The sequence below is a fragment of the Cyprinus carpio genome, chromosome B3 (genome assembly GCF_018340385.1).
Source record: "Cyprinus carpio isolate SPL01 chromosome B3, ASM1834038v1, whole genome shotgun sequence".
Taxonomy (NCBI): Eukaryota; Metazoa; Chordata; class Actinopteri; order Cypriniformes; family Cyprinidae; genus Cyprinus; species Cyprinus carpio.
The window spans coordinates 17,807,352-17,827,500 of NC_056599.1; the positions used below are offsets into that span (position 1 = coordinate 17,807,352).

The 20,149-nt window shown below is 36.6% G+C and overlaps 1 protein-coding gene and 1 long non-coding RNA gene across 3 annotated transcripts; both read right to left on the reverse strand.

Moving 5' to 3' along the window:
• Positions 1 to 2,203: 2,203 nt before the first annotated feature.
• Positions 2,204 to 8,348, reverse strand: LOC122136519. Its single transcript, XR_006154188.1, has 2 exons — positions 7,386 to 8,348; positions 2,204 to 5,644 (listed from the first exon to the last, which is right to left on the reverse strand). It is a non-coding gene; the product is annotated as an uncharacterized LOC122136519 (long non-coding RNA).
• Positions 8,349 to 8,622: 274 nt separating this feature from the next.
• LOC109082054 (probable G-protein coupled receptor 146) lies at positions 8,623 to 18,974 on the reverse strand. 2 transcript variants are annotated; one of them, XM_019096981.2, is made up of 2 exons: positions 18,678 to 18,974; positions 8,623 to 11,390 (listed from the first exon to the last, which is right to left on the reverse strand). In XM_019096981.2, exon 2 carries the CDS (start codon positions 11,346 to 11,348, stop codon positions 10,347 to 10,349), a length of 1,002 nt encoding a protein of 333 aa, XP_018952526.1. In that variant the 5' UTR covers positions 11,349 to 11,390; positions 18,678 to 18,974; the 3' UTR covers positions 8,623 to 10,346. The 2 variants fall into 2 exon arrangements, with proteins under 2 accessions (XP_018952526.1, XP_042575983.1); XM_042720049.1 differs by lacking the exon at positions 18,678 to 18,974 and adding an exon at positions 11,548 to 11,588.
• Between the last annotated feature and the right edge of the window lie 1,175 nt (positions 18,975 to 20,149).

Sequence of the window (20,149 nt, forward strand, 5' to 3'; positions counted from 1 at the left end):
GCTGTTACGTGACGTAGCGGTGTCTGACTAGGGGTGAGACGTGGGCTGATTTTTTCAGAAAATATACGGATTCACTGTCCAGACGAAAACGGAAGGGCAGCGTTTTCAAATGTATCCACTCTGGAACCCGGTTTCAAAAAATGTCGGATTTACTCTCCCAAAACGCTGGATCCGTGTGGACGAAACGCCTATACAACACAAAATTTATGCGTATACAGCAAAATGTGTCTCTGTGTGGATGGGGCCTAAATAAGACAATTCTGTAATTAATTTCTTACCTTCAGAACATCTTTAAAAAATGCAACGTTATTGGCAGGTATAGGCTAAATGAAAACACACGAGCGGGAGTGCTATTATAAATATTAACAGCACGTATGCCACACTGTAAAAAATTAAATAAAAAGGCAACCTATCGCACTCAACTTAACTCAACTAGCAAACGACAACATAAAAACTTTAGTTCATTTAATGATTAATAGTCAGTATATTGAGTTTTAAATGATCTGCCAGATCAATCAAAGTTATTTTTTAGCACCCTGCTGAAAAAACAGCATATGCTGATAAGGTATGTTTTACTGCTGGGAGGCTAATTTATGCTGGTCCTTTGCTGGTTTATGCTAGCATTAACCAGCAAAAGGACCAGCATCCCAGCGTCAAAACATACCTAACCAGCATATGCTGTTTTTTTCAACAGGGCATTTAGCAATTCTAATCTTTTTTAACAATCCTCTTTCTTTAAGATTTATGTTCATTTCCAAATCCACTACATCAGGGGTCGGCAATCTTTTCGGCATGACGTGCCATTTTTTATTTTTCTGGTTAACCACTGTGCCAAAACCTACCCCACCAACACACCCCACCCCACCCTTTTTTAACGCAATATTATACAGAATGCATTAACTCTTTGTACAGTACATACACATTTTAAATGATACAATAAAATAACAATAGGACTATTTTGATTTTTGTTTTTATTGGTTTTTGTTTATTTTTGATTTTTATATTTTTTTTTTTTTTAAATTTTTTATTGTTTCTTGAAAAACTGAACATCACATGTATGTGTGTGTGACAAGGCCAATGCATTATAATCGTTCAGTTTAATCACTGTTCTACGCGCGCGCACAGACACACCACTGGCACACAGAGATCTGAGATCGCGCTGTGCAAAAGTAACATTCAAAAGCTCATAAACTTGTTGTCAGCTCTGCCATGTGACTTTCATTAATCGATACTGAATCGCTACATTATATTTCTCAGCAAGGAGGTGGTAATTTTCTTTTTTAAAAAGTATAAAAAGTTTTTAAGTAGGCTACCTAAACACAGCTTGTTTGTAAAGAGAGACAGACTGACAATTTACACACATCTCTCTCTCTCTCTCTCTCTCTCTCTCTCTCTGTGTGTCTCAAAATCCTAGCTATCTAAGAAAGGTGAACAAAACAACTTTTGCTAGTGACATGTTTAGAGTAGTTTTGTGCGGTTCACACACACACACACACACACACACACACACACACACACACACACACACACACACAAATCAAACTGACTTCTACTAAAAAGTATTTGTTTAGCCTACTTTTTTTTTTTTTTTTTTTTTACATTTCTTAGAACTTTTCAAAAGTTGGATTTTTTTAACAGTGGGGTAATTTGCTTTTATCCAAATTACTCAATTATTAATATTGAATAACTTTAGAATAAATATTGAATACTTTTACACAGCATTAACTCAATAAGTAGAGCTCCAAACGAAGTCAAAGCAAAATGAACCACTGTGTCTCCTAGTAAACAAACAGTTGAAATGTTTTCTGAATAAATCCTCTGAGAACCAAAAATGATTTAATGACTCACGAAGACACTTGTCGCCACATACTGGTCTAAAATGTAACTCACAGAAGGAGTCACTAAATAAGATGCCTCTAATAATGCATCAAACATAATGATCAGTTTATTCATGAAATTGGGATTAATTACATCTAGAACAAAAACAATTTCAAACAAGAAAAAAACAAAACACAACAAAGTTGGCACACCACATCTCCAAAAGTAGAAAATATTTATTACAAAATATTTATTGGTAAATATTTATTACCAAGTTGTAACACTCCAAAAATAAGAGGAGTAAAGAAAGAGACCAACAGGTTCCTAACTGGATTAAATTTATTTTGGGCCTGAATAGCCAAGGAGACTCAAGCACACAACCTCAATGAATACAAGTATAACTTTTATTCTTATATACTAAATACAATTCATATTAAAACCTCAACAGGGCAGAGCAGCAGATTATGGGTGTCATATATAGTTGATAGTGCATTTATAGTGCATATTATACAGGTGACTTTTCGAGCATAAAAGCTCTTCATCAGACATCACACTATTACCTAGAAACATGTCATTGTGTTAGATCAAATCTAGAAAATAAAAGATTGTGTAATCTTTTGTATGTAATCTGTACAAGCAGCATACACTGACATGAGTGCAGCACGGACGGTGTGATGGGATCCAGCCCCAGAACTAAATGAATTCACAACACAGGAAACATGGATAACGAAGATTAAAGCAATGTGTCAAAATGCCTATAAAGCTCTGTCTGCTATAAGGCAGCTTCAGCTACAGGATGACATTGACTAGATCCAGAATAAGCGTTGGGATTTCATGTTTCTGCAGTGAATTATTCTGCTAATGTCTTTAGTGATCCTTTTAAAAATGCTGTGTCTGAGTTATGTCGGGAAATGAGCATCAGCACATGGGAAGTGCTCAAAGATTTAATGCTCAGTGTGCCCCTTCCATATTTGTGATTCTGCTGTGGATTAAAAAAAAATAAAAATAAAATGGAAAAGAAACGTCTTTGAATGTCCATTCAACGGAAAGTTCATCCTGCTGCAGTATTCGTTTTGAACACAGGGTGGAGTCAAAGTGTAAATTATGGAAATCATTTCTTAAAAAAAAAAAGGAAAAAAAAAGAGCCTTTTCTTATTCCTTTTTAAATAATAACAAATTCTTTATGTAGGTGAATAGAATGAAATTCCCTGGAAATGCAGAGATATGTAACATTATACCATCGGATGTGCGAATGCTTTGTTGAATGGTTTGGTCAGATGCTATTTTCAGTGGTCAAGACAAGAGAGCAGCAGCTTTCTCAAAGACAGGCATGTTAGAGGTCAGTGGCCTTGAGCGAGTCAGTGCAGAGATTGTTGTGACAGATTCCTGCACCTGTGGGAACCAAGCCGAGGGGTGAGCACAGCATTATGCTCCAGCTGTCTCCTCAATAACAAGCAGCAAAACACACAGCCTGACACCCCGCTGCCTCACCCGACCGCACACCCCTGGGATATGGGTGACAAGTAAACACCTCTTTTGTGACCTCTTCCACTTTGTTCGTTTGAAGGCTGTGGTTTATGCTGAATTGCTGATACATTTCTTTTATTATTATTACTATTTATTTATTTATTTTACTTTGGGCCTTTTACTTTTTGGAACACAATACCATCACCCTTTCATTTTGAATGCTTTACTGTAAAAATCAGTGACTCGCTGTCCAACAAAATGTGATGGAATCCATCTGGTTCCAAATGGAATGAGTGATAAAGTGTGTCAAAAGCTATGAACAAAATACATACATACATAAGTGGTATCTAAAAATTCTGACCACTAGTGAAAGTACTTATTATATTTATATATCATATTTTATTTTATTAAACTGTGTATGAAATATATACGTAAAGTGTAAAAATCAGAAGTTTGTAATATTCTATTCTATTCTATTCTATTCTATTCTATTCTATAACAATTTTAGTGAAAAGCTTAAAAAAATAACATGAATTTCAGAATGTCCTAGTATTTGGTTTAGCACTTTTTGCTTTAATAGCAGCACTCAAGGTGCTTGAACGCCACATATTTGTATAAAACCCAATGATCATGTTTTCCATCATGATTTGAGATTATCCAAACAGCATCTTGAGTTGCCGTAGGAGAAGAGCATATAGCCATCTGTACAAAATTGTATTTATGTGTATTTATTTATTCATTAAGGTTTAAACTCGATTTTGAATTGGACTACACTGGATGTTTCATTGATGCTCATAAAGGAGAAAGTAGTTCACATAATATGAGAGCATTACTAGAGAAACGTGTGGTTTGTTTCATTGGATGACTGGAAAATTATTATGAAACGTAAACATTTAGGTCACGATTTACTGACCCATAAATTGAGTTATGAGAGCAAAGATTAAATATCTTCAAAGTGTTTTGGAAACAACGCTTGACAGAAAGAAAGCGTGTCAGGATGATGTCTTGTAGAGATCCATGCCTGTGGTCTGGAGGAGACACACTTGTCTCAGTGAGTAGAAAGACACAAGGGACCTTCTCACTTAAAAAGACACGCTCTCACTGCTTTCCAACCCACACAACCACAGCGCCAAACACAGCCAACCTGGGCACTCTCCCCTGTGTGGTTCCCATGGTCCAATTCTCAGATGTTCTGCTGACACCAGGATTTCATTGTTGCTGTATTTCCAAATCTCTGGTACATTTGCATAGAGGAAAAATACCGAGCCGGTCTGGCAGGAGCGTAGAGGATTGGGTTTCAGCCATCTGCTGTAGTCTGGGCCTCTCCAGCAAGGCTGGACTGTCTTTCCACATCAGGTCTGATTTATCAAAGCATTCAGTTCATGTCAGATCATTCAGGTGGTGCAAAAGCAGGAAGGGAGTGTGTAATCGCCTAAGGCATTCAATGTGCCAATCATAGATGAAAAATGATAACATTATCTAAAGAGTGGTAAATCTGGGTCCTATGACTGAATTGCCCCATCCCATTTCCCAGCGCTTATCAGGGTTAGAATAGAGGTGGGACGGGTAAATGTAAATACAAAGCTCCTGACCCATTTTTATAATGCCATATACTGTTAGAAAAGGGGTCAAACTTCAGCCTTTTGACAGTTTTAAATCAGATCAATCCATAAATGTTTACTTTCAGTCAGGCTGTGATTGTGTTCTTACATATATATAAATATGTTATTTTACTCTAATGTGGATCAGCTAAATGAGTCGGATTGCCTGGTGTGACCCTGAACTTCTAAAGGGAATTGTTGTTCTAATTTTTGTGAGAGATCTGGGCGAAAGCCAAGTCAAACAAAAAACTTTAAGAGACAAACCAAATGTGCAACTCTGGTGGCCTAGTGTGGCCGATTTAAGCTGGGGTCTGCAAATAAATTACTTTTTTAAGCTCAAACCAAGTTTACTTTGAAAGAAGCCCAGAGAACATTAGAGACCCCGGCTTCTTAGGGGTCAGTTGAGCTCATGTCCGGAGTTAGAAAATTTTCAGGATGTGTTATCCAATATGTGGGATTTAAAACCTGTTTTACAAACCTCTTGCCTGTTTGCCGATGGATTTCGAGCTAATTATTTCGAGCCTTTCAGATTAAGGAAACTGTGAAGTCATTTTTTGAGGCCATTGGAATGATGAGACGTTCCATTAAGAGAATAAACACCGGATGTTTCAGCATCACTGAAAAAACAAAGCTTTCGTCTCTTTGGGTGTGACATACCAACAGGATGTTGAACGTTAATGCAGGTGTGGATTTCTGGGTAAATCTTTGTAAGTTAGTGGGGGAGGGCGCCTCATCCACCTGTTTCTAGACAGCACGTCCTGTTGAGTAATTACAAAGAGTTTTTAACTTCATTAGATAATGCACAGTTAGCCAGGAATTAAAGTTGAGAAAGAAACTGCAATTGTCTCTATAACACGGCTACTCATAAAAATATGTGAAAATGAAATATTTAATTTGACACAATTTTATACTCTTACCCATAAAATATATTTAAACCTCAGCTAAGAAAAAAACACAATTACAATTGTCAGTTACAATTTACAAAACAAATGGTCTAGACACAAGACAAAAGCTGAAACAATATTAGCTACACCAATATAAGCACTGAAATCATATTAACTACAATCAATAACTAAGACACAAGATTTGTATGAAACATGAAAGTGCGAGTTAGTGGTGAGATACGAAAGATGTGAATTTAGTTAAAGTATTTTTGCTATGGATGTGAATATTAGGAAATATCTGACCACTGGTTGACCAATCAGAATAAAGTATTTCAGAGAGATGTGTGGGGGTGAGGTAAATATCCAAATATTTTCATCATTGTTGCAAAAAGAAAAAGCATATCGATTATGGCTCGTGCTTGTAAGGTAAACGGTTCTGATTTGCCCTTCTTGAATTACTAATGGAGAGAGGCATCCATGGCGTCCATATGCAGTTTATTCCACACAGATGTAAAAATGAAGAACAGCTGAGCAGATCTGTGCTTTGACAGCTCTGGATTTAGCAGACCCAGCAAATCTCTGTTTTGTTTAGGTTGCATGTACAAAACAATTTCTGCATGCTTTGTCAAAAACAAGAGTTTGACGTGCATATGTGAAGGGAAGGCATGGAGAGGCAGTGACATGATTATGAAGGGTCCTCTTTAAAGTAGATTAAAGGGTCATCCTTAATGCAATGGTGCCTCCATTTGGTTAAGCTCAAATTTCATCCCCTCTAAAGTAATTACTCATATGGTCAGTCAAAAACAGTTGAAACTATTGAAAATAAAATGACAACAAACACAAAATATATGTCTGTAAACCTTGTCACCAGACACTATCAGTAGCACAGTTATTGGGGTTTCTTTAACTATGGAAATTCTGACCCTGTGGACTCTTAGAAAATACATAGTCTCTTAGAAAATACATAGTCCATAGTGTGGACTCTTATTTCAGACATAGTTATTTAGTATCTCCAGCAGTGGACATTTTAAACAAAAATGATAATTCACTGGTCTGCTTAATCATTTTAAATGATATATTGTTGTATATACAATCAGTACTGTTTGGAAATGATTGTAGTTGAAATGATATTTGAAACTTTATATATATATATATATATATATATATATATATATATATATATATATATATATATATATATATATATAAATGGGGAACTCCATCTTGCTAAATCAAATTGTATACATAGCATTTCATGATTTCATTAACTATTATTTCTTGCACTACTTGACAAAACTACAGCTTGATTGGAAATAATGCAATTCACACAATACATTTTTAAATTATTATTTCACTCTTTAGATTGCCATGGTTTTTAAATGTAATTCTCATTTAATATTGATTTCACTAGTGAAAGTACTTATTATATTTATATATTATATTTTATTATATAAAATTTATTATATAAATTATATATTATTTATTATATAAAATTATATTAAATTAAATTAAGATGGTGTGGTTATGGTGTTTTATTTTAAGATGAGATTTGCATTTATGTTACATTTGTATTTCTTATACAAAATAGTAAAAAACAACAACAAAAAAGACTTACGATAAAGTTTTGGAGTGTTTTGCCAAACAACATGGAATTGTTCATGTTTCCTGGTTGGTTTCTTGTATAACATTCCGATACTCACTCTGGATCCATTGTTCCATATCGCACAATGCTGCTCTTGTGTTGTGACAGGCGGATATGTTGTGCTGGGGGTGTTCAGAAGCCAAAACAATTCTTAGAATGTCTAGAATGTTCTTATTTCACAGGGGTTTTGTGGCTTGGTTTGGGGACGCCACAGGCACTTCGTAGAGACTCCACACAGTGTTGCGGCCTGAACAGGGCCCCTCGGTCTACTCCCACTCTGACCGAGCTCGCTTGATTCCAGACATACACACACACTGCTGACTCTGTTGACTGGAGGTGCCCCCACTGCCAGCCAGTATATAACAAAACCCAGGTGAGTTCTTTTTTTGCGAGCGTCAACACTGCAGCATCTTACGTCAGCTAAGCTAAGCTCGTTCTCTAAAGGTTATTTGAAATTGTCAACACTGGACAGTCTCTTTACAATTTACTCTACAAACATTTAGGTGGTTTGGAAGTGTGTATTCCTGTTTAAACTGCAAACAGAAATGTTTGACCTTCGTACATAACAGCAATAAAATAAAGTCATTTTTTGATATTAAAACGCTTTCTACTATGTAGATGTAAAAAAATAAATAAAAAATAAAATAAAAAATTGTTTATGGATCCTGAACAGCCCATCAGCAGAAACATTGACCCAACAAATGCCGGGAGTATGTTTTTTTTTTTTTTTCCTATGGCAGCTGGAGATTGTTTGGGAAACCTGTAAGGTAGCAATCATTATTTTTGCAATGCAGTTTCCAATATCTTTAACAATTTACTTGAAATTAGCCGAACTCACCTTCTTATTGAAAGAGTTCATTATGCTACAAAATGTGTTTTTCAGAAATTGCCAGAAAATGTCTTTCAAAATACTAATGTCTGTGGTTGTTGCTGCTCTGCAGAAACCGTTTCTGCCAAAGAACATTTCAGTGTGGTTTGTGCTCCTGGGGCCTGGCACTATTCTGAGGCTCGCACCAAGCAAAAAAAAATAAAAATAAAAATTTGCATCTGTTGCATAAACTATATTTATTTTATTTTCTTGGGTATGAATGAGTGAGTAGTCATCCATACCTGCTTTGTTGATGCAAACCAAAGCAAGCTTTATCATTTGTCATTTGGAAAGCTGTGGTGTTCTTAGAAGTGGGGAATCAAAAAAAAGAGCCAAGCAGGATTATATTCATGTTAGTTTATTGAAGTCTTTGACTCGGTATGGGACAGAGGATGACTGACACTTTAGTATCTAAATAAATCTCTGAGAAAATAATACTGTGATCTAAAATGGCATGTCTGTTTTTTCCAGTAAATCTCTGAAATACAATATATACACATATCACTTAATATGATACATACTGGCATTAGCTCACTTACAACAGCCATAACATTGCGATTTGATGCCGTTTCATTGTTTATGATTGAGGGTTAACTGATTTTAATCCCCTTCATGACTTTAAATACATTCTTTCCCTTGCATAAGTGTATTCAAATGATACTTCTTCACTCTTCCATTCACATACAGTGCTTTTTTTTCCAAAACATACTAATTCTGCATCCACTGACTCGAGAAAAACAAGAGTAAAGACATTTTTGATAACAACAAACCATTTAGTAGTTTAAACTGTACTATTTCTCATCCTGCCTCTGAGTATTATTTTCTGGAAATGTCTACAATTTTCTCTCAGACTATGAGCATTGATGCATATCTCTCTATATATGCATACAATAAAATCATGCAAATAATCTCAATATAACCTATCGCTTTTGGATATGCACATTAGAAAGGAAATGTTATCCCAGTGTGATTCATCGCTTAGAAGCACTGAAGTCCGATCAATACTTTCAGAAATCAACTGAATGCTCCAGTACAAATTTGAGCAGTTTTACCAAATAATCTACTGCATAGAGCTGTTAAGTGAAACATAATATGTTTGATTGTATCAAAAGGACTTGTGTGACTTGGATTCCCATCTCAAAGCATAAATTGTTAACCACGTCCTCATGGTGCATGGATAATAATTACAGTAGTAACAGACTAATGATTGAAAAGGTATTGAATAAAGATTAAATCTCTAACTAGTTGACCTTAAAAACTGTGATCCATTGTCTAGTAGATAATTCTATAGCTTCATCTTAATAAGCTATATACATCTGATTGGATTTAATATGGCTGAGCAGCTGTGCATTTATGATGCACATCACCTTAGCAGCAAGCACTCGAGAACACACACTCACAACCACCAGCACGCGACCACACACACATACACACAATCTTTCAATAACAGAGTTATTTCTGAGTGCTGTAAAAGTTGGTTAGACCATTCCAATGTAATGCCCGTTGGTGTGTGAAATTGAGGTAATTATATTGCGTTTACTAGCATCTACCAGAGAGGTTTTTATGGAAAGTGTGACCAGAAAACTGAATCCAGACTGAAGAGTTTATGCTGTTGTGGATCCCAACAGAGAGCCTGGTGCGAAATGTAGCCTTGAGCTAAAAGGGAATAGGTTGGTCTAAAAGCATCACATTAGAAGGCTATGCCACATAACAGATTACAAACGTTCGACATACACCCCCCCACCCACAGAAAGGACTATCAGATTGGTTGAGATTTTCCCCAGGCCCAAGAACCCAAAGAATAGACATAGGTTACACAAAAACAGCACTTAGTGGTTTCTTCTTGGTCGCCCATTCACCACAGAGATGGACAAATAAAGTTAAGTCGTTAAATGTTACGGAGGTTCCACAATTTCACAGAGACACATACTGTACCACTCCTTGTGGTGAGCAAAATACTTCCTTTCAGCACGCAATATATATCCAGGTTCATGTGCTGGCTCTACTTTTGTGGATTCGGAGTAAGTGCCAGTGAGGAAGAAGCAGGTCTGACTGGACACGAGCCCTCATGTGACCACCTGCTGTACTGTTGAGTGTTCATGAGGACACGATTGGTCCCTACAGTGCAGCCTCTTTAGAAGGCGCTGAAGTTTATGGGAAAAGTTCTTGTTCATTTGCCTGTACATGAGGGGAATGGCAAAGCTACTGCTGAAGGCGAGCAGCTCAGATAAACATCTCAGGAAGAAGTATGTGGTGAGGTGCTGCTTGTTGGAATGGCTCCCAGGAGCTCCAGCCACTGTGTGCACCAGTAAGGTCATGTAGTATGGAGTCCATAGAAGAAACTGCATGCACACAGAAGCCAGCAGCAACCTGTGGATGGATGGATCGAGCCTCCCAGAGTCCTGGTCCAAAGGGGTGGACTCCTTCCTAATGCGAAGGATCAGCACAAACGCATAAAGCACAGCCACCGCTGGCACCACGTACCCAATGAACATCATGATGGCATCAGCTGCCTCTTTGTTCTGCATCTTGGAGCACTCGATGATCTTAGTGGAGACGTGGTTGCATACGTAGAAGAGCAGAGAAGAGAAGCTGGTGAGAACGGCACCGCCCCAGATGAAGCCGCAGACGTGCTTGGTGTTGTAGACGCTGGACATGTAGGTGCGCGGGAGAGCCCGCTCGATGTAATAGTCTAGACTGAGCAAGGTCGTGGAGTACATGATGACCAGAGAGGAAATGTTGAAAAGAATGAGAAGGGTAATGTAGAGCTCATTGTTGTACTCCCACATGGGCCAGCGTGTGAAACTGGGCCCCAGCAGCTCTACTGGAGCCACCAAGTTGAGCACCAGGCCAGCAATGGCTATGTTCACAAAGTAGACATCAGGCATTGTCATTGTGACCTTGTTGGAAAGGTTGACCACCACCAGCAGGACATTGTAGCAAAGCCCCACTGGAAAGCAGACGATGAGGTACACCAGAGAGAAGACAGACAGAATAAGTCCAAAGTCCTGGCAGAGCCGGAGGTCCACGCTGTCGTCCGTCTCATTGTAAACCATGCAGCTCCACATTTCTAGATTTCCAAAGGTGTCCGATCCTTCTTTCTGAATCAGCTGTAAAAAAAGAATATGAACAATGTATTAATGTTGCGTAGTGGTTGTCTGTGGAGTTGCTTTGCAGCGATTTGTATTGTGAAAAGCGCTATACAAATAAACTTGAACTGAATGGATTGGTTTGGTTTTGAATTTAAAAAGGCATTTATTAACTGACAAGATCAGGGGTGTCCAATCCTGCTCGAGAAGGGCCATTTTCCTGCAGAGTTCCCCCACACAATGCATGTTTTTGGTGTCTCTCTTATCTGACATACACAGATTTGAGGTCTTGGAGTCTTCACTAATGAGCTGATGAGTTGAATCAGGTGTGTTTGAATAGGGAGACATCTAAAACATGCAGTGTTGGGGGTTCTCCAGGACCAGGATTGGGAACCACTGCCCTAGACACCAAGATGATGAATAGCTCACAAACAATACTCTCCTGTGATGAACTTTTAATTTAAATTGTATTTTAAAGGTGCAGTAAAAATAAATCACATGGCTTGTCTTTCTAAGCAACTGATCCAACAGCATTAGACTCTCTACTGCCCCCACCAGCTCTGGAGCTACCACAGCAGTTATTAAAAGCGGACTGAGTTGCAATTTGCAACATAAATTTATATACTCTGGAATACTGCAAAATTTAAGGTATGTTCGCAGGTTCGTGCTAACTTTCTAAAATTTCTCAAATGCACAACTAATCATGTGATATTAGCATGGTGGTCGTTCCTTATAGAGTAAAAGCTCTTTATAAGCCATTGATATATACAAACTCCTATAATGACTGTAATGCTAAATATTAACATTTTATGATCTTTATAGCCGTTTATTGATCAACGGCTTTGCAAAAACCTTGATGTTTTTTTTTTTTTTTTTTATACCGATGTGGTCAACATTGGTCCTGGAGAGCCGCAGTCCTGCAGATTTTGCTCCAACCTTGATAAAAATAAAAGTAATCTGCCTGTACCTTTCCAGTAACCCTTAGACCCTAATTAGCTTGTTCAGGTGTGTTTGATTAGGGTTGGAGCTGAAACCTGCAGGACTGTGGCTCTCCAGAACCGATGTTGGCCACCCGTTTTATACCATTACAGATAAGAAAACTGAAACCATGAATTAACAGTGCAGCCATTGCATGACAATTAGATTTGACCACGTACCACTGTGGTTCAAATTGTACCAAAAAAAGGAGCAGCATTATATGTCATCAGCCATTTCTTTCAATAACAATAGGTTCCACCTCTGCAGCTCAGCACCTTGGGCGGTGACACTGCATGTGCTGTGACCAAAGGATGGCATAATTCAGCTCTGAGACTGTGAGGCATGCAGATTTATGGCATGAGTGAATGTACAGTGTGAGGTTTGAGTTCAGAGTGAGGTCAGAGTGCGGGCACACGCAGAGAGCTGCTCTGCAGTCCACTCATTAAAACATACTGACAACACTCTCCCTGAACATAATGGGAACACTAGCCTAACTTTTGTATTCACCTATGATGACACACAAGGCTACATTATTGTTTTATTTAATTTAACTGGCTCTAGAAATCACACAGCTATTAAACAAATGAATGAATAAATAAATACATTATTTGAAAACAACAGTTCAGACTTTCTGACACAAGGCCCCTGGCTTTCGTGTGCATGTCAGCATGTATTTGGTAGTGGACCTGGAGTTTTCCCAGACAATGCTGAGCACATCCCAGCAGATATAATGACTGTTGAGTGAGTGTTTCTCGGTCTGCTTACGTAACAGTCACAGAGTGCCTATTTTGGCCTGGAGAGAGGCAGCCCCGAATTGCTCCTCTATGGCTCTCGCTAGAGGGTGAAGGCACTCATTTACCCTTTTCACCTTGGAGTCATGCACCTATAGTGAACCAGCATGTTTTTACAGCTCTGTATGTACACGCAGCACTTTATGTTGTGGTCTAACCAGTATATAACTACCAGTATATATCCTCACGTGTACACTTAAAACTCGTCTGGAGGTAAAACTTGTGAAAGCTAAACTGTTTTTCTCATTGACAAGAGACTCGGTCCTGTTGGCCACAGGTCGGGAACAGGAGGAAAGGACCACCGTGGGAAAACAAGATGTGATGGTTTCTAAAGGGCAGGTGTAAAAGTCTGAGTCCATAATGCTTCCAAGGCCTTGTTCAGCTTTTCCACATGAATTACATTCAAAGAAACAAAATATCTTGCAAAAGGACTTTGCCATTCTAGAAAACACAATAGTGCAGCCAAGACTAGCTACTACCTGTGTCCCTATCTCTACCTTATAAACAGTCATCATCCTGTTCCCTTCCTCCTCCTTCTGTGACCATAGCAACCAATAGTGCAAATAAGGGCAGTACTGCGGAGTTTCAGTTGCAAACTGTTAAAAGCCTCTGTATTTACTCATTCACTGAACCATATATACATGTGAATAAAAATTTATTTGACCATTCAAAAATATGTGGTCCATAAGATTATTATTTTTTTTTTTATAATTTATTCAGTGTAAAATACACTGAAAATAGTTATATTATGAATTATTATTACAATAAAAAAGTGATTTCTGTTTTACTATTTAAAAAGTCTTCAGTGTCATATAATCTTTCAATTCATTATAATATGCTAACTTGCTGCTCAAGAAACATATATTATTATTAATTAATGTTAGAAACCAGAATACAGTTGTTCAGGGCCCTTTGATGAATAGAAAGTTTAAAAGAACAACATTTATTTGAAATAGAAATGGTTTGTCTTTAAACAATTTAATGCATCTTTGCTGGACAAAATTATTTTCTTTTATTCTCTTGCTGAATAAAAGTTTTACTGACTCCAAAACTTTTGACGGTGTTTTATTTTTTTTAAGATTAGAAATATATGTATGTTTATATATATATATATATATATATATATATATATATATATATATATATATATATATATATATATAAAAAAAAAAATCTGTATATATACACACACAGTACAGGTCAAAAGTTTGGAAACATTACTATTTTTAATGTTTTTGAAAGAAGTTTCTTCTGCTCATCAAGCCTGCATTTATTATATCAAAAATACAGAAAAAAAAAATGTAATATTGTGATATATTATTACAATTTAAAATAATTGTTTTTAAATTTATTATACTTTAAGTTATCATTTATTTCTGTGATGCAAAGCTGAATTTTTAGGATCATTATCACATGATCCTTTAGAAATCATTCTAATATGATGATTCATTATCAAAGTTGGAAACAGTTCTGCTGCTTAATATTTTTTCAGAACATGTGATACTTTTTTAGGATACTTTGATGAATAAAAAAGTAAAAAAAAAAATAAAAATAAAAAACCAAGTTTTTAAAATATAAATATTTTGTAATAACAATATACACTACTGGTCAGTAATTTGGGGTCAGTAATTTTTTTCTTTCTTTTTTTTAAATAAAATCAATACTTTTATTCAGCAAGGATGTGTTAAACTGATAAAAAGTGATAGTAAAGAAAATATATTATTAGAATATATATTATTAGAATTTTTTTTATTTTGAATAAATGCAGTTCTTTTTAACCTTTTATTCATCAAATAAATTAGACAGCAGAACTGTTTCCAACACTCATAATAAATCAGCTTTGCATCACAGGAATAAATTATTTTTTTAAGTATATTCAAATAGAAACTATTATTTTAAGTTGTAATAATATTTCACAATATTACTGTTTTTTTCTGTATTTTTGATCAAATAAATGCAGGCTTGATGAGCAGAAGAGACTTCTTTTAAAAACATTAAAAATAGTAATGTTTCCAAATTTTTGACCTGTACTGTATAATTTTATTTTTTTATATATATTTGTGTATATTTTTATATATTAACTTATTTTTAGTTGTATTTTATGTAGTTGATATGGTCAACTATCCTGCCCATCTTTACTGTAGATCCCTGCTTTGCAGCATCTTGTGTCCTTCAGGAGACCATGACTAAACACTGTCTGGGCTGGCAGACCGAAACATTCCTGAATGGGTGCAAAAGGTAGCTGACATCACAGCTTGCTGTAAAGCGTGCCATTTGAGAGGCGTTCTAACACCTGCAGCTCATGGCTCGCATACATGAGCAAGCACGCCTGCAAAGGTAAGTGTCCATACACTCCACTGCACGGTGTACCTCTCAATGACCCCAGTTATGAATTCTATCTCCCTCACACAAACAAGACATCTTGGCTGATGCATCTGGAAGAAGAGTGTTGGGGGAGTACAACCAAATGCACTTGACACTTTCAGAGAAGTCAACCCATCCACCGCCAAGCAGATGAAAAGAGGGCTGCTCCACACCCCTCATATCCCTGCTGGAATGTACAGCAAATTCTCAGAATTGGCTGAGTGATGTCACATGATTGCATTTTCTGAACTTTGTGTGTGTGTGTGTGCTGTGAGGGTTAAGGTAACGAGTAGTAAATGAAGATGAGGACTGAGCGCTCTGCAGTCAAATCATGTCGAGCTACAATAGATTTTTCACTTCTGTGTTTCAGCTGCAGGGATTTAGAAAATAGAAAGCACACTTAGAGGAAGAACAAGTATTTACAGTCAAAATGTAAGGGGCTGCATTTTTTAAGGAGAAATTATGCATAAAAATGATGCAAACAAAAATAAAAAAATGATACATTCTATTATTAATTAAAATCTAAAATCTAGTACTGCATGTAAAAACATATGAGTGTTTTTTTTTTTTAAGTTGGGATAAATTAGTTGGTTGTTATTTATTGAATTTATTGTATTAAAAAGACTAAAACAGCAAATATCTGAAAAGGATTTAACATTGCATTATATTTAATGTAAAATACTGTCACATTTTCGGGTTTCGGAATTAAAAACTATGAATTACCATATAATTTATATTATATTAAGTCCCTGTGCTACACATCACATACAACTATATTCAATTTACCTTTACTTTAGATCATTTAATTTTAGTTTATAAATATAATCAGCCAGTTTATTTATATAAATAGTTTAATTTTTCAGTATGTACATTAGGTGTTTTGTTTTTACATTTTCATACTTTTTTCATGTTTACTGCATTATTTTTGCATCATGTGTGTTACCAGAATGTCATAATTTTACAGGATTTTTTTTTTTTACACTGTGAAATGACATGAAGTTGAGTAAATGCTTGTGCCTTCCAACAATGTACAGTGTTTTTACTCAGCAGCCTTCTTTCTGCCAATTACAGCAGGCAGAAATAGTAATGGTCATCCCGGTACAAAGATCAAAGTGCACCTTATTAAATATTCAAATAAAAATATTTCATATTCCATTAAAAATGTCAAATTAATAAGTGGATACTAAACCATGTGAGTGCGTAATTAAAGTTTGTCTAGCTTGATAGTGTGGGTGTTGAGAAGGACCTCTTCATCGACGAGCAATTTTATTCAACACTGCCTTGACCCGATCCAGTCTCTCATTCTCCCACAGCAGCGGCATTTATTCTTACCTGCTTTTCACCACCTACAAGCAACAGGGCAAAAGATGACCTGCAATACTTTCCTGAAGTTGCAAAACACCAACAAACAACAGCTCAATTAAACCTCTGGCACATAGGCCTATCTGTATTAGTCTTCCTGACAGCACCTCAGCTGGCCTGACCCCTGGGACGGCATGTTCTCTCAGCGCTTCTTTGTAAAGTCATCACCAGGAAAGATCACTCTGGGTGTTTGCGTACCGCATGCATGGATTATCACTAGGCAGTCTTGGACCGAGACAAACAAATTCTCCTGGTTACACAAATTATTCATGCATGGTGTGTATAGCACAATTTGGTTATGCATCACTTTGCTGGTGAACATTATATTTTGAGGTGTACATCGTGTCTTGATAATGCTGAATAGTGATATTGTAGGTTATTGGGGTCAGATCAATTAATATATATATATATATATATATATATATATATATATATATATATATATATATATATATATATATATATATATATATATGCACCTCCAATGATTTTACATCCAACTGATAAAATTACAAATATGTGGAATGAAATATCTGGACTGAAAAGAACATGAGAGATCAAAGTTGACAACTGTATGAGAGAACTGGATAACATGTTATGTAATCCTCTCATGTCCAGCTGGACAGTCCAGACCGTGCTGGAGAGTAAAGCACTCGCTAGTGTCTTTAGGCAAAGAGGCATGCTTTTCTCAGCTGTCTCATATGATGTCTGCGATCTTCAACAGAAAGCGCAGGCCCATTGCCATCCTCTTACAAGTTCTACATGGACATGATCCAACGGTAACGTAGCCTCCCTGAGGTTTTTGGTTGTTTAGGCAATAAAAAGAAGTCGGATGTCACTTCCCAGCAACATCATTTGTGCGTAGGTATATTGCAAAATAAGCCAATGTGTCATAACATGAGACTAAACTTCAGGCAAATAAAAACAACATGGTCATGCTTTTCCATGTGTTATTTTGTTTCTTGACACAAAATTAATGGGATTAATATCTGAAAACCTCAAAATATGCTGCTCTTTTTAACACATTTTAAACACAACACAAATGAGGTTTAAAATGCAAATGAAGACGTTTTTGTAAATATTACATTTAGTAAATATTACACTACAATGCAGTGGTTTTCTTCTCAAAGGTATAAGTCAATAAGAGTAAGTAACTTTCACATCAGCTTTCTCAAGTTTAAAAACAATTTACCACTTTCCAATTGTTAGTTCATTACTTAACGGACTCTCTACCCTGGTTTGATTTTATTTTTAATATAAATATATACAATATAATAGTTAAAACTGACAAGCTACAGTCTCTAAATGTAAAAATACACGGTGTTCTTCACAGACACTGATTATGCTTATAGGATGTTCACAACCCATCCAGGCACCCTTAGGACACTGAAAATTACACAAACTGTATAAAACACACACACACGCACACACACATATATATATATATTCATATACATACATACATACATAACACAAACCTGTCCCGTAATCGCAAAAAAAAAAAAAAAAAAAAAAAAGGCATTTTGCAAACAAATAAGGGGGAAAATTCTACTAAAATATTCGTTTGTTTGACTGAGCAGTGAATATCACTGGTTTGTTTTTCATCCGGGCATTACACGCACGTTTGAGTTTAACCTGTTAACTTGTCACAAATAAGCCACTCTTCGAGCGGTAAACTGTTAAAAGGTGTCAGACATGAATCTGATTGATTTAGCGAGCTCTCCCATCACTGCTGACGAAACACAGCGGGTTAAATGCTACTTTAAAAACAACTTTAAACTCAATATAGAGAGGTATTGGCTAACCTACTCACCAGAGGACCAGTTCTTGGCACTCAGATAGCTCTACGGAGGCATCGGGTTCTGCTGTATTTCCATTGACATTTCTCCTCAGATACTTTGACAAAAGCTCCCAAATCGGTAGCTAGACTACCAGGACCTCGTGTGAAATGCAGTAAGTAAAAATGCGCTCGATTAAGGCGCCGATATGTGGCGTAAACACAGTTGCATTTGGTATATTCGTCTCTGGTCCGTCAAAGCTTGTTCTGGAAAGGGGAGGACGCTGATGATCTTACTACGAATCGAGTGGTGCTGAACTCTACAGTGTGTACACACGTCACGTGACCCTCCCCCACAGCCTTCTTTCAAGCCCGACCGCAAAATTTCGATTCCTACTACGGTAAACCATAGTTATTAATATTCATGAGGCAAACTTTCTCTATTGGACTGTAACACGGCTAAGGCGCTTATCTAATTAATATTCATTAGGCAGGCGTTAGCTATTGGAAGGTCACCGAACAACGCCTGCGTAGGATAATTAATATGCATGAGCTAAGCCTTTGACAATGGAAGGTTACCAAGTCACGTGAGAGCGACCTACTTAATATTCATAAGCTTAGCCCCAGCCATAGTAGCGTTCGTAATTTCGCTTAGTTCAAGTCATTGGACGAGTGTGGCGGAGGGAGGGGTGACATACAGCAACTTTCAACAGCGCACGCACTCACTATCGCGTTCAAAAACACGCCACAAAAGCTGCTTTTAGTCTCCAGGTCAGAGGATTACAGATCCCGCAGCATTATTTAGTCCGTTTTATACCGGTAGTCTGGATAAGGAAACTATAGCCTGCTTGCAGTTGATTTTTATTATCATAGACAGTAAACTCAGGTCGGCAACCGGAGCCTGCATCCCACAAAATTAGGATAAATGCAAAAAATATATATATATAATAATTAAATAAATAAATAAAAAAAACATTGCAAGTTTTAGTCTTTGGCAAAAGCCCCCAATGCATGCTTTAATCAGCATTTGATACCGTTAGTCATTCGTTCATGTGTTCATTATCCTATATGGTAGATCCGTTTCCCCTTTCACCTCATTTTCAAGGGAACTGAAGGGACGTCTTGCAGTTCTGCTTTCCTGAACTTTTCATAGTAAGTCTCTCTCATAATGTGACTAGTTTGCAAAGAAGCTTAAAGATTATGAGAAGTGAAACCCACTCTAAGTACTCTATCCCTGTTCATGACCCACATTTTGAAATCCTGACCCACAGAGTGTCGGAGAGACCTTTTATAACAGCCTGTAATTACCCTAATGTTTGTTCTTGGAGCACAACTATACTTTATTTTTAGAATATGAACTCATGGCATTAACTTAACAATCAGAGCGCATTTATGAATACTTAGAATTTAGTTGTACGCTGAGAGTTACCTCATAGAGTTGTAATCCACCAGTTTTAAATTTAAGAATTTAAAAGAATATAAATTCAAAAGAACTTATAACAAGCTAT

Coding starts and splice junctions, on each gene's coding strand:
- LOC109082054 (XM_019096981.2), bottom strand. CDS start 11,348: ATGTGGAGCTGCATGGTTTACAATGAGACGGACGACAGCGTGGACCTC.